This window comes from Macaca fascicularis, chromosome 3 (genome assembly GCF_037993035.2).
Source record: "Macaca fascicularis isolate 582-1 chromosome 3, T2T-MFA8v1.1".
NCBI lineage: Eukaryota > Metazoa > Chordata > Mammalia > Primates > Cercopithecidae > Macaca > Macaca fascicularis.
The window spans coordinates 6,918,636-6,934,397 of NC_088377.1; the positions used below are offsets into that span (position 1 = coordinate 6,918,636).

At 42.7% G+C, this 15,762-nt stretch overlaps 1 protein-coding gene across 10 annotated transcripts in view; it reads left to right on the forward strand.

The window, feature by feature from the left end:
• DSCAM (DS cell adhesion molecule) overlaps window positions 1–15,762 on the forward strand; it is an 855,708-nt gene that overhangs the window by 779,247 nt on the left and 60,699 nt on the right. For all 10 annotated transcript variants that reach the window (XM_065541361.2, XM_065541362.2, XM_074033985.1 and 7 more), the window contains 3 exons: window positions 161–314; window positions 13,420–13,537; window positions 14,951–15,114. In XM_065541361.2, the coding sequence (XP_065397433.1) occupies window positions 161–314; window positions 13,420–13,537; window positions 14,951–15,114 (436 nt within the window). The remainder of the gene's footprint in view (window positions 1–160; window positions 315–13,419; window positions 13,538–14,950; window positions 15,115–15,762) is intronic.

Genomic DNA, 15,762 nt, shown 5'->3' on the forward strand with positions numbered 1-15,762 from the left:
CACCAGTTATATTTTATATTGCAAAGCCAGCCTTTTAGAGGGGAGTGAGTTTGAGTTTTGTTTGTTATGATATTTAATATGTTCATGACCATTCCCTCGGGAAATCCATTTTTGCCGCATGCTTCTTTGAATGTGGGAACACTTATGTCTCCTTTCACAGGTGATCAGCGAGTTTGAGGCCTCTCCCGACTCGTTTTCCTACAGAATTCCCAACCTGAGTAGGAATCGTCAGTACAGCGTCTGGGTGGTGGCTGTGACTTCAGCTGGAAGAGGCAACAGCAGCGAAATCATCACAGTCGAGCCATTAGCGAAAGGTAGGCAGTGGCAGTAAGGACCTCATTTCCTGTTGTAACTTGACTGTTTTTAAGTCTCTATTTTACCTGAAATAAAACTTACACGTCCCTAAAAATTAAATAAACCAGAATATCACATTTTAGCTCAAGAAACAGGGTTGTGGCTAGCAAGCTCTGAGCTTCTGTCCCGTGGGAAAGGAATTCCATGGGGGTAAACACAGAGCTAAGAATGAGTGGCCTTACGATGGAAGTATCTGAAAATCAGGAAAGGAGACCCCATTCACCCCTTGGAGTAGCTGAAAATCATTACATGGCATTTTCCCAGGGATGTTCTACTTTCACCAAAATCAGGTATCACACTTCTTAATGAGAAATGTCTATTTTAAAGTCTGTGGAATTTGCAAGCTAAAAAATATTTGAAAATCGTTCACTATCTGTTGATAGAATGCTATAAGCAAAGACTTGAAGTAACAGCAGGAAGTAGGAGTCACCAAAGAACAAAAAGTTCCTGAAAGTGAATATAATATCTTCACATTTTTCTGTTAGACTGGTCCTTAAAATGCACGTGCAGGCACAGGGCATTCTTGCTCTTCTGGTAGTCACTACCATCCAGTGTTTCCAGGAACCCCCTAAATTAGCACTCACGATAAGTCAGTTTCCTTACAACACAATTCCGGGCCAGCAGGAGTTGCCCCTGATTTGGGGCTACAGAATAGTGGCAACTTATTACTATATGTTGCCACTAATATGTCCTCTGAGAGCCAGAAAGAGAACAATAAACATTCCAAGATTCCAATTTTACCTCCAAGAATTCTCTTGATAATGTGCTTTTCAATGAGATAGTTAAGAAATAGGCAGAATTGGGGGGGCGGAGCAAGATGGCCGAATAGGAACAGCTCCAGTCTCCAACTCCCAGCGCGAGCGACACAGAAGACCGGTGATTTCTGCATTTTCAACTGAGATACTGGGTTCATCTCACTGGGGAGTGCCGGACGATCGGTGCTGGTCAGCTGCTGCAGCCCGACCAGCGAGAGCTGAAGCAGGGCGAGGCATTGCCTCACCTGGGAAGCGCAAGGGGGAAGGGAATCCCTTTTCCTAGCCAGGGGAACTGAGACACACAACACCTGGAAAATCGGGTAACTCCCACCCCAATACTGCGCTTTAAGCAAACAGGCACACCAGGAGATCATATCCCACACCTGGCCGGGAGGGTCCCACACCCACGGAGCCTCCCTCATTGCTAGCACAGCAGTCTGTGATCTACCGGCAAGGCAGCAGCGAGGCTGGGGGAGGGGCGCCCGCCATTGCTGAGGCTTAAGTAGGTAAACAAAGCTGCTGGGAAGCTGGAACTGGGTGGAGCTCACAGCAGCTCAAGGAAACCTGCCTGTCTCTGTAGACTCCACTTCTGGGGACAGGGCAATAACAAACACAGCCGAAACCTCTGCAGACGCAAAGGACTCTGTCTGACAGCTTTGAAGAGAGCAGTGGATCCCCCAACACGGAGGTTGAGATCTGAGAAGGGACAGACTCCCTGCTCAAGTGGGTCCCTGACCCCTGAGTAGCCTAACTGGGAGACATCCCCCACTAGGGGCAGTCTGACAGCCCACACCTCACAGGGTGGAGTACACCCCTGAGAGGAGGCTTCCAAAGCAAGAATCAGACAGGTACACTCGCTGTTCAGAAATATTCTATCTTCTGCAGCCTCTGCTGCTGATACCCAGGCAAACAGGGTCTGGAGTGGACCTCAAGCAATCTCCAACAGACCTACAGCTGAGGGTCCTGACTGTTAAAAGGAAAACTATCAAACAGGAAGGACACCTACACCAAAACCCCATCAGTACATCACCATCATCAAGACCAGAGGCAGATAAAACCACAAAGATGGGGAAAAAGCAGGGCAGAAAAGCTGGAAATTCAAAAAATAAGAGCGCATCTCCCCCGGCAAAGGAGCGCAGCTCATCGCCAGCAACAGATCAAAGCTGGACAGAGAATGACTTTGACAAGATGAGAGAAGAAGGCTTCAGTCCATCAAATTTCTCAGAGCTAAAGGAGGAATTACGTACCCAGCGCAAAGAAACTAAAAATCTTGAAAAAAAAGTGGAAGAATTAATGGCTAGAGTAATTAATGCAGAGAAGGTCATAAATGAAATGAAAGAGATGAAAACCATGACACGAGAAATACGTGACAAATGCACAAGCTTCAGTAACCGACTCGATCAACTGGAAGAAAGAGTATCTGCGATTGAGGATCAAATGAATGAAATGAAGCGAGAAGAGAAACCAAAAGAAAAAAGAAGAAAAAGAAATGAAGAAAGCCTGCAAGAAGTATGGGATTATGTAAAAAGACCAAATCTACGTCTGATTGGGGTGCCTGAAAGTGAGGGGGAAAATGGAACCAAGTTGGAAAACACTCTACAGGATATCATCCAGGAGAACTTCCCCAACCTAGTAGGGCAGGCCAACATTCAAATCCAGGAAATACAGAGAACGCCACAAAGATACTCCTCGAGAAGAGCAACTCCAAGACACATAATTGCCAGATTCACCAAAGTTGAAATGAAGGAAAAAATCTTAAGGGCAGCCAGAGAGAAAGGTCAGGTTACCCACAAAGGGAAGCCCATCAGACTAACAGCAGATCTCTCGGCAGAAACTCTCCAAGCCAGAAGAGAGTGGGGGCCAATATTCAACATTCTTAAAGAAAAGAATTTTCAACCCAGAATTTCATATCCAGCCAAACTAAGTTTCATAAGTGAAGGAGAAATAAAATCCTTTACAGATAAGCAAATACTTAGAGATTTTGTCACCGCTAGGCCTGCCTTATAAGAGACCCTGAAGGAAGCACTAAACATGGAAAGGAACAACCGGTACCAGCCATTGCAAAAACATGCCAAAATGTAAAGACCATCGAGGCAAGGAAGAAACTGCATCAACTAACGAGCAAAATAACCAGTTAATATCATAATGGCAGGCTCAAGTTCACACATAACAATCTTAACCTTAAATGTAAATGGACTAAATGCTCCAATTAAAAGACACAGACTGGCAAACTGGATAAAGAGTCAAGACCCATCAGTCTGCTGTATTCAGGAGACCCATCTCACACGCAGAGACATACATAGGCTCAAAATAAAGGGATGGAGGAAGATTTACCAAGCAAATGGAGAACAAAAAAAAGCGGGGGTTGCAATACTAGTCTCTGATAAAACAGACTTTAAACCATCAAAGATCAAAAGAGACAAAGAAGGCCATTACATAATGGTAAAGGGATCAATTCAACAGGAAGAGCTAACTATCCTAAATATATATGCACCCAATACAGGAGCACCCAGATTCATAAAGCAAGTCCTTAGAGACTTACAAAGAGACTTAGACTCCCATACAATAATAATGGGAGACTTCAACACTCCACTGTCAACATTAGACAGATCAACGAGACAGAAAGTTAACAAGGATATCCAGGAATTGAACTCATCTCTGCAGCAAGCAGACCTAATAGACATCTATAGAACTCTCCACCCCAAATCAACAGAATATACATTCTTCTCAGCACCACATCGTACTTACTCCAAAATCGACCACGTAATTGGAAGTAAAGCACTCCTCAGCAAATGTACAAGAACAGAAATTATAACAAACTGTCTCTCAGACCACAGTGCAATCAAACTAGAACTCAGGACTAAGAAACTCAATCAAAACCGCTCAACTACATGGAAACTGAACAACCTGCTCCTGAATGACTACTGGGTACATAATGAAATGAAGGCAGAAATAAAGATGTTCTTTGAAACCAATGAGAACAAAGATACAACATACCAGAATCTCTGGGACACATTTAAAGCAGTGTGTAGAGGGAAATTTATAGCACTAAATGCCCACAAGAGAAAGCAGGAAAGATCTAAAATTGACACTCTAACATCGCAATTAAAAGAACTAGAGAAGCAAGAGCAAACACATTCGAAAGCTAGCAGAAGGCAAGAAATAACTAAGATCAGAGCAGAACTGAAGGAGATAGAGACACAAAAAACTCTCCAAAAAATCAATGAATCCAGGAGTTGGTTTTTTGAAAAGATCAACAAAATTGACAGACCACTAGCAAGACTAATAAAGAAGAAAAGAGAGAAGAATCAAATCGACGCAATTAAAAATGATAAAGGGGATATCACCACCGACCCCACAGAAATACAAACTACCATCAGAGAATACTATAAACACCTCTACGCAAATAAACTGGAAAATCTAGAAGAAATGGATAATTTCCTGGACACTTACACTCTTCCAAGACTAAACCAGGAAGAAGTTGAATCCCTGAATAGACCAATAGTAGGCTCTGAAATTGAGGCAATAATTAATAGCCTACCAACCAAAAAAAGTCCAGGACCAGATGGATTCACAGCTGAATTCTACCAGAGGTACAAGGAGGAGTTGGTACCATTCCTTCTGAAACTATTCCAATCAATAGAAAAAGAGGGAATCCTCCCTAACTCATTTTATGAGGCCAACATCATCCTGATACCAAAGCCTGGCAGAGGCACAACAGAAAAAGAGAATTTTAGACCAATATCCCTGATGAACATCGATGCAAAAATCCTCAATAAAATACTGGCAAACCGGATTCAGCAACACATCAAAAAGCTTATCCACCATGATCAAGTGGGCTTCATCCCTGGGATGCAAGGCTGGTTCAACATTCGCAAATCAATAAACATAATCCAGCATATAAACAGAACCAAAGACAAGAACCACATGATTATCTCAATAGATGCAGAAAAAGCTTTTGACAAAATTCAACAGCCCTTCATGCTAAAAACGCTCAATAAATTCGGTATTGATGGAACGTACCTCAAAATAATAAGAGCTATTTATGACAAACCCACAGCCAATATCATACTGAATGGGCAAAAACTGGAAAAATTCCCTTTGAAAACTGGCACAAGACAGGGATGCCCTCTCTCACCACTCCTATTCAACATAGTGCTGGAAGTTCTGGCTAGGGCAATTAGGCAAGAGAAAGAAATCAAGGGTATTCAGTTAGGAAAAGAAGAAGTCAAACTGTCCCTGTTTGCAGATGACATGATTGTATATTTAGAAAACCCCATTGTCTCAGCCCAAAATCTCCTTAAGCTGATAAGCAACTTCAGCAAAGTCTCAGGATACAAAATTAATGTGCAAAAATCACAAGCATTCTTATACATCAGTAACAGACAAACAGAGAGCCAAATCAGGAATGAACTTCCATTCACAATTGCTTCAAAGAGAATAAAATACCTAGGAATCCAACTTACAAGGGATGTAAAGGACCTCTTCAAGGAGAACTACAAACCACTGCTCAGTGAAATAAAAGAGGACACAAACAAATGGAAGAACATACCATGCTCATGGATAGGAAGAATCAATATCGTGAAAATGGCCATACTGCCCAAGGTAATTTATAGATTCAATGCCATCCCCATCAAGCTACCAATGAGTTTCTTCACAGAATTGGAAAAAACTGCTTTAAAGTTCATATGGAACCAAAAAATAGCCCGCATCTCCAAGACAATCCTAAGTCAAAAGAACAAAGCTGGAGGCATCACGCTACCTGACTTCAAACTATACTACAAGGCTACAGTAACCAAAACAGCATGGTACTGGTACCAAAACAGAGATATAGACCAATGGAACAGAACAGAGTCCTCAGAAATAATACCACACATCTACAGCCATCTGATCTTTGACAAACCTGAGAGAAACAAGAAATGGGGAAAGGATTCCCTATTTAATAAATGGTGCTGGGAAAATTGGCTAGCCATAAGTAGAAAGCTAAAACTGGATCCTTTCCTTACTCCTTATACGAAAATTAATTCAAGATGGATTAGAGACTTAAATGTTAGACCTAATACCATAAAAATCCTAGAGGAAAACCTAGGTAGTACCATTCAGGACATAGGCATGGGCAAAGACTTCATGTCTAAAACACCAAAAGCAACGGCAGCAAAAGCCAAAATTGACAAATGGGATCTCATTAAACTAAAGAGCTTCTGCACAGCAAAAGAAACTACCATCAGAGTGAACAGGCAACCTACAGAATGGGAGAAAATTTTTGCAATCTACTCATCTGACAAAGGGCTAATATCCAGAACCTACAAAGAACTCAAACAAATTGACAAGAAAAAAACAAACAACCCCATCAAAAAGTGGGCAAAGGATATGAACAGACATTTCTCAAAAGAAGACATTCATACAGCCAACAGACACATGAAAAAATGCTCATCATCACTGGCCATCAGAGAAATGCAAATCAAAACCACAATGAGATACCATCTCACACCAGTTAGAATGGCGATCATTAAAAAGTCAGGAAACAACAGGTGCTGGAGAGGATGTGGAGAAATAGGAACACTTTTACACTGTTGGTGGGATTGTAAACTAGTTCAACCATTATGGAAAACAGTATGGCGATTCCTCAAGGATCTAGAACTAGATGTACCATATGACCCAGCCATCCCATTACTGGGTATATACCCAAAGGATTATAAATTATGCTGCTATAAAGACACATGCACACGTATGTTTATTGCAGCACTATTCACAATAGCAAAGACTTGGAATCAACCCAAATGTCCATCAGTGACAGATTGGATTAAGAAAATGTGGCACATATACACCATGGAATACTATGCAGCCATCAAAAAGGATGAGTTTGTGTCCTTTGTATGGACATGGATGCAGCTGGAAACCATCATTCTTAGCAAACTATCACAAGAACAGAAAACCAAACACTGCATGTTCTCACTCAGGTGGGAACTGAACAATGAGATCACTTGGACTCAGGAAGGGGAACATCACACACAGGGGCCTATCATGGGGAGGGGGGAGGGGATAGGGATTGCATTGGGAGTTATACCTGATGTAAATGACGAGTTGATGGGTGCAGCACACCAACATGGCACAAGTATACATATGTAACAAACCTGCACGTTATGCACATGTACCCTACAACTTAAAGTATTAATAATAAATAAATTTAAAAAAATAAATAAAAAATAAAAAATAAAAAAAAAGAAATAGGCAGAATAAAACAGTGAGGGGAAAAAAGAGGGGTGTCACATTTTGAGCTCAAATACAAATAGAAAATAAGTAAGTTGGTAAGGGAAATAAACTGGGGGGACTTATTTTTTGTGTTACCCTCTTTGGTCATGATATTCAGCCACTCCCTGAGATTGAGAAAATGATGATTACCAAGGAAAATGTTGGACATAAGGACTGAGCTGTGTGATTTACCAAAAAAAAAAAAAAAACTACAACAAAACACATAGAATTAGCAATAATATTTCTTCCTTTCCTTTGTGCTTTCAAAGTTCTATCTCTCGACACAGTCAGAAAGGCCTGGCTAGTGCAGTGGGGTATGACTTACTCAGTGGGGGAAGAGTTGAAAATTCCCATAGAAGCACGTCTTGCCTGGGGAAATTCAATGTCCTCTAGTCATTTAATAAGTCATTTTGAGTGCCTGTTGCATGTCAGGGTCTGTGCTGGGGACACAGAGGATTTGGTCAAGGGAGGCTGACTGCTGAAACAAATGTTCCCTAAATCTCAGTAGCTTCACATAATAACATAGTCCAACAGAGATATTTTTGGTCAGGGCTCTCTTGGGTGGCCTGTTCCACATGGTGTTTCAGGGATCCAGGCCTCTTCCACCTTATGATTTACAACCCTGGATTTCTCCTCATTTAAAGCTACATTGATGGGGGAAGAAGGGAGTATGGAGGGTTTGATGAGAGGTTTTCATGAGCCAGATATGGAAGTATATATGTTATTTTTACTAATATCCTATTGTCTAGAATAAAGGGATGGACCCACTAGGGAAAGGAAAGCAGGGTTTGGAGAGCCCAGAGGAGTCTCTTAAGATGATCTAAGAGATGTGTTCACTCCCTGACTCCCTTGATCTTACAGTCTGGTGGGGAACCAGTCAGTGATATGGTTTGGCTGTGTCCCCACCCAAATCTCATCTTGGATTGTAGCTCCCATAATTTCCACGTGTCATGGGAGGGATCCGATGGGAGGTAATTGAGTCATGGGAGCGGGTCTTTCCTGTGCTGTTCTCATGACAGTAAGTCTCATGAGATCTGATGGTTTTGTAAAGGGGAGATCCCCCGCACATGCTCTCTTGCCTGCCGCCACCTAAGATATGCCCTGTGCTCCTCATTTGCCTTCTCCCATAATTGTGAGGCCTCCCCAGTCATGTGGCACTGTGAGTCCATTAAACCTCTTTCCTTTATAAATTACCCAGTCTCAGGCATGCCTTTATTAGCAGCATGAGAACAGACTAATACAGTTAGTAGACAAAGCATCACAAAAGTATATGCATAAAGACAAACTGCAGTCAGTGCTATAAAGAAATGGCGTGAGAGGACCTCACCCGTAGTGTCAGATGGAAGACACACTTGGTCCCTGAGGACAAGCAAAGGCAGTTATGTGAAGAGGGAAGAAGTGAGCAGTCAGAAGCTCCTTCAGAGAAAGATTTAGCAGGGGGAAGTCCAGGACACTGGACCCTGCTGGGGCCGGGGAAGGAACAGTGGTCCCAGAGATGCTGGGAAGGAAGGCAGGGGCCTGATCATGCTAGGTTTTCAACACTGTGTTAGGGATTTCAGATTTTCCCATAAGAGAGATAAGAAGACAGTGTAGGGTTTTAAGCAAAGGAGGCACATGATCTTTGTGTGTGTGTGTGTGTGTGTGTGTCTGTCTGTCTGTCTCTGTGTGTGTGATAAACCTTATTTTTTAGAACAGTTTTAGACTTACAGAAAAATTGTGATGATAGAATACAGAGTTGCCATTTACCTCACACCTAGTTTTCCTTTTTATAGACATCCTAATTAAATGGTGCCTTTCGTATAGTTAATGGCAGGTGTGCTTTTTTTGTTTTGTTTTGTTTTTTTAGACAGAGTCTTGCTCTGTCACCAGGCTGGAGTGAAGTGGTGCCATCTCGGCTCACTGCAACCTCTGCCTCCCAGGCTCAAGCGATTCTCCTGCCTCAGCCTCCCAAGTAACTGGGACTACAGGCACGTACCATCACACCCAGCTAATTGTTGCATTTTTTTCTTTTTAGTAGAGATGGGGTTTCACCACATTGGCCAGGATGGTTCTGATCTCCTGACCTCGTGATCTGCCTGCCTTGGCCTCCCAAAGCACTGGGATTACAAACGTGAGCCACTGCGCCCAGTCAATAGTGGATGTGCTTTTTAAGACCACCCTGATCTCTCTGTCCTGAATGGACTGCAGAGGGGGAAGGGTGAGAAAAGCAGATGCCCAGCAAGGAGGCCAAGGGGTCACCCAGTGAGGCTTGGAGTAGCAGAGTAGCAAAGAGGATTGAGAGGAGAAGCCGAGGGGCCTGGGCTGTGTTGTGGACACAGAGCAGAGGAGACTTGGTGGCAGAAATGGAAGAGGGTGGAGAGGGAGATAGCAAGAATGAAAACCCAAATTCTCATGTGGGTTAGCATAAGTGGAGGCATGATTTATTGATGAAGAAGACCATGGAAGAAGTGGATTTTGAAGCCAGTGAGAGGAGGCACAGGCATTTGGAGGGGTTCCAACATGACGAAGAGCCATTCACTCAGAGGCGTCTATGCATTGAGGTGTGTCCTGGCTCTCGAGAGACATCTGGAAGGAGGCAGAAATTCAGGGGGTCAGCATCTGGGTATCCCTTACACCTGGGATAAGAATGAGATTGGCTGAGAGATGGAAGAGAGATGAAGGTACAGGATGGCCTCTCAAAGGGAGTGGGAGCAGTTAAAGGAAAAGGGGAAAAGCCAGAGAGGCAGGGGAGACAGCAGGGTGTTAGGCTGCAGATTCAAAACAAATGCTTGCAAAAGGAGGGAGCGGTCAGCTGAGGCTGCTGCTGCTGGAAAGTCAGGTGAAACCAGGCAAAAATGCCCCTCAGTTTGGCCACGTGGAGGACCATGGTGACCTTTCTGTGAGCGGTGTCAGTGAGTGTGGAGGGGCATGCAGAAATGAGCCTGAGTCAGGTGAGAAAGTGGGTAGGAGGTGAGGGACAGGCTGACTGGGCAGAACATTCCTTCAACACACATCACTTAGAAGAAGTGACAACCAAGAGAAGAAGCTTGGAGGTGTGGGAGGGTCTCATTCGAGGAAAGGCTCTGGGTTCATTGTTTTTTCATGAGGCCTGCCATGAGAGCATATTTGTATGGTAATGGGAAGATCCCAGTAGAGAGGGAGAAAGGAGAAGTCAACAATACATAAGAAAGAGCCGATAACCACAGCTCTGAGGTTTAGAGGAGGAAATGCCAGTAGGTTTACAGATTTGGTGACTGGAAATGCAGGATTCCTGGATGGTGTCCCTGAAACATTAGGCAACTTGGGGATGGTGGAGGGAAGCCCAGAAGTGTGAGAAGAGGAGGGACAGTAGGAAGCCATCGTTGCAGGGAACGGGGAGGACATTTACTAAAGAAACAGTGAGACCGGCAGGAAGTACTGACAGATCAGTTGAGGTTGGTGATCCTAAATGGTGGTCAATCTCCAAGTACTCTATTGCATGGATTTTTTCCAGAAAGGTTCAACTTTTCATGCTTAAGGGAGGTTGACTCAGGGTTAGGGTCCTGTAGGTAAGTTTTCTGGAAAGGGGATAAGCTAGGGAGTGCCCCAGGATGGAGCAGATAATCAATTGGGCAGCCCCCACCCAGAAGCCCAGACACTGGCAAACCATTAAGGCTGAAAGGCCCATCCTAGAGGGGTGGGGATGTCCACAGCAGAGGAGACTGAGACAGGTTATTCTGTACTTGTTTGGAAGTCAAGGCAGACCAGCAGCAGTCTAGCGACAGGTAACAGGGTCCAAAATTCAGATATAGATTGAAGAAGAGGAGGACCACTGCTTTTATGGAGGGAGTGGCAGAATGGGGCCATGGCACTGGTCCTGGGGGAAGCCCCTCCTAGGAAGTTCGTGTCCCCTCATAGGACACGAACGAGGCACAGAGAATCTGGCCCCATGGCTAAGAACAAACAGGACCCGAATCAGAGGGGACACCAGGTTGCAAAGGGATTCAGTTTCTCATCAGAATCACCTGGGATACTTGTCAAAAGGCAGATGTCCCAAGCACACGAAAGAGCTGCTGAATCCACAAGGCCATGGTGGGAACCTGCATTTTAAACAAAGATTCTAGGGGATTCTCTTGGCTGCCCCAGGTCTAGTGTGTTGAGTTGCCCAGTCATGACATCTCTGGCTAGAGACCCTTTAAATTTCAACTGTCTAAAATGGGCATTGGGCTATAGCATTGGAGGTTGTTGGGCTTGAAGATGAAGTAGCTCTAGCTTGTAGTTTTAAAATTGCTAATGGAAAAGCATTTGTAAGTCCTGGAGTTAATTTGAGGGGTTATGCCCAGAATGTTAAAGAACAACAATGGAATAGAATGGAACAGAGTCAAATCAACTAGACTAGACTAAACTAGGGTTAAGAAAGGGTAGAAAACATCATAATGCATCACATATAGTGAAGTCTTTATTCAGGCAACTTTGTGTGCACTCACACAAACATCCCAATGCTTGTGTAGCTTCTGGAATTTGATGTAAAAGATATTTCTTAAAGTGGCTGACTGTTAAAAAGCCAGAAAGCCCATAACTCTAGCTGAATTTCTCTAGCCACCCCCCTTTTACTGTTGAGGACATTCTCCACTCTCTAAAGAACTGTCTGAAGAGTGTGAAAAAGAAAATGCCAAAAGCTACCAGTGCGGGAAATCTGATGCTGCCTAATCAGGACCATTTTGTTATCATGATGCAAAATCAGCAATGTCAATGACTGATGAAATGAGCCCTGCCTTAGAATACTTCATCTCAGTCTGCAGAAACTGCTTGAAACATGGGTTTTGCTGCAACAAAAAACAAGGTCTAGCTTCTAAGCCCTCTGGCATTTCCTTTTTCTCTCTACTCTTGCCCACAGTGCCCGGAAGCATAAATGTCTGATTTGATCTGGTAGATCCTAGTGGCTAATGTGGGTATTCTATACTAGGATGGCTGCATAATGACTTGGCTCCGGGTACTCTGCCCTTCCTGGGATTCTAGAGCTTCCCTGGGAGAGCCCTCTCACCTTCCTTTGCCAATGCAAACCCTCAACCCAGAAATGGTGCAGGGGTCTCACATTGGCCCCATTTTTATGGGCTCTGAATCAGATCAAGGCTGCCTGCCACCTGTGGTTTTTGGTCTGTGCATCTATTGAGGGTGAGCTCCCATAGGGGCACCTGTTTCCTCTATGTCCCCAGCTCCATGACAGTGTCTGAAACATACTGGCTAAAACAAAGGACAGGAGAAGCCCCTGGCTCCTGTTTATGCCCCAGAAAGTAATGTCCCAATGTATGACACAGACTGAGCAGATTGTTTTCCTCTAGAAGACTTGCGTGTGGCGTCCCTGTCAGCTTTTGTGACTCACTGATGGAGGTAGTACTAGAACCTCTCATTGCTGGCCACACTGGACTTCAAGGCAAGTTCACCATGAGCTTTTTTCCTTGTCTCCTGGGACTTCCTGCTACCTTGGGGCCGCGCCAGCACCAGATGCCCCTGGCAGATGCTCCTGTTTAGGCATCTGAATCACTGTCCCAAGCAAACGGTTGTTCTTCGAGACAGGCTGCTCTGGAAATGTTCATTCTCCTTAATGTGTGTCCTAGAGATCAAGTTGCTATAACACAGTCGGGAAATTGATAAGTAGAACTTGTTCCAGTTTTACTCCTTCCTGTCTTTGGGGCCTTTGTGTTTTGTATTGTCTACTTCCTCTGATATTAAAGTATATTTTAATGAACAGTTTTTGTGTTGAGATAAATTGCTTCATAAAGTGCTTTGAGAAGTAATTGGGCTCATAGAAAACACAGCTTGGAGCTGCTTGGCCTATGAAGCCCCAAATATTTAATTTGGACTCCTCATGTTTAGTCAATAAAAGAAAAAAATGCTACAATGGGAATTTTCTGCTAGTTGTGTGTTCTTACAATGACAATTCCTCATAACCCAGCTACCAGGGAGTAGCATGGACAGTTGTAATGTGACTTGGCTTCACATCCATTTTTGGGTATTGCCCTTATTGAGTAGGTCACGTTGGCCTCTGTGTAGACGCGTCTGTGGAGTAATCAAGCATCCACTTCGTTTGATTCCTCAGCTCCTGCGCGAATCCTGACCTTCAGTGGGACAGTGACTACTCCATGGATGAAAGACATTGTCTTGCCTTGTAAGGCTGTTGGGGACCCTTCTCCTGCGGTCAAATGGATGAAAGACAGGTAACCAGTAACCCAATGTATGCCTTCAGTGAAACTCTTAAGAGATTACATCTGACATTCTTAGGTTGGGTCTAGTGGTCTTCTAATTTTGTGTTTGTTTATATTAGTGAAAACTCAAGGAAACCTACCAATTCTTCTGAGATGAGGGCAGGGAAGAAATCTCGGCTTTAGCACTGAAAGGGTCTGATTTATTGTATCAACCCTCTGTTAATTCAGAGCCTTTTAATTCATGAAAGAATGCTTGCAAGGAAAATAGTCGAACCAACTCAATTATTGTGGACGTTTGCTGTACCCTCTCAGATAAATTGTCCATGTAACTGAGATGAATGTACCCAAGGTTATTGTGTGACTTAACACCTATCTCTTCTTCTTTAAAGTTAGCGAACTAACCATAACTCAAATACCCTGAGAAAGGACTTTAAGAAATGGAGTACATTAGGACTTTGCTCATTTAAAATCTGGTTCTCCATACTCAATAGTAATTATTAAAATAATAGGAGCCAAGATAGAGGGAGAGAGTGAGTGAGATGTGGTCTGTCCATATAACTTTTTAAAGTGCTTTATCTCTATTCAGGAGAAGAAATTAGGACATAAGTAAAGGGTTGAAAATTCATTTATGAGCATAGAAATGTGATATTTCTATTTTCTTCTGAGAAAGCCTAGTTTCAAGCAAAAGCACTTAGAAGGCATAAACTATAGAAATAATGGCTTGGTGTAGTGACCAAACTGTAGAAATAATAATGGCTTGGTTTAGTGACCACTTTTCTCATGCATTTAAAGTTGGTTCATCCAAATGAAATATGTAGCTCCCAAGGTCAAGCTGGCATTCTGCCTATTGTGCGAATGACCCCAGAGGACTGTACAATCTGCCACCGGAGCAGTGGTTATGATGGCCACGCAGTTCTTTTTATACTGGGGTAAACTCATCACCCTCTTGAGATATCACATGTCATTTTTCATGCCAAAATCATGAATAATTGTGACTTGCAGTGAATCTAAAAATGATCCCAAGGTTTAGTTTCACCTATATGATTTGTTCAAACTGGCGCTTCTGCCTACAGAAGAAATTCCCAGAATTGCCAAAATGAGGAGATCTCCAGTGCCCACAGAATGGAGTAAAGAAGGACCCATCTGTCTCTGGCATGGATGAGGAGCCCATTGACTTGAGCCAGAATCTGGGCCCTTGATGCAGATCTCGTCTTCAACATAACATTTTTTACAAAGGAAACCTTCAGCTACACAGCTATTGATTGTTTTCATTATGTAATCATATTTAGTTCTTTCATAATGCAAGAAATATGAAGCTTTCAAATGTGTTGTTTGCTTCACAGAGAGTCTTTATGCTTTTCCCCAACCTCAGCTAATTTGGATTGTAATTTCTTTAATCTGTGCATTTTTCTTCCTGTGAGGCAGTAACGGGACACCCAGTCTAGTAACGATTGATGGGCGGAGGAGCATCTTTAGCAACGGAAGCTTCATTATTCGCACGGTGAAAGCAGAAGACTCTGGCTATTACAGCTGCATTGCCAACAACAACTGGGGATCTGATGAAATTATTTTAAACCTACAAGTACAAGGTACAACATCTGAGGACTCTTTTTAATGATATCTTTTACATGTACACTTTGTATGCAAAGGGTAACATTGAACACATTTTAAAATCAGCCCTTATAAAGAGCTAATCTCTGTTTTCATATTACAGAAAACAACCACATGTTCATTTTGCAAAATATAATTAAACAAATCAAAGAAAATAAAAAGCATTCACAGCCTCAGAAATACCAAGATACAAAACATCTTTGCATACAGAATGCCTAGTCTCTTTTTTCTTTATGCGTGCATGTCTAAAAAAGTCCTTCTTAATTTCCATTAATTACACTGTTTACATATGTGTAAGTGTATCCCCAGAAAACACAAACAAAAAACAAGTCTGAATTGTGGTCTTTTTCGTATGCTAATTAGCTCAATTTTTATATGCAGTGTATTTTATAAAATGACAGTGACTGGACCTCTAACTAGATTTCTATAATATTTAGCTATGTATTTAATACTAAGTATTTTTCTTGATATCATACACAAAATGTGCACAACTTCAAAAGATTATCATATTAAAATTTTGTGTAAATCCCGATCAATAACTGATTGAGTTCAGATTTGTATGCACAGCAATATTTTATTAGTAGAAAAATCAAAGTGTGTGCCTCTTTGGATTTAGGTGTTGTCGC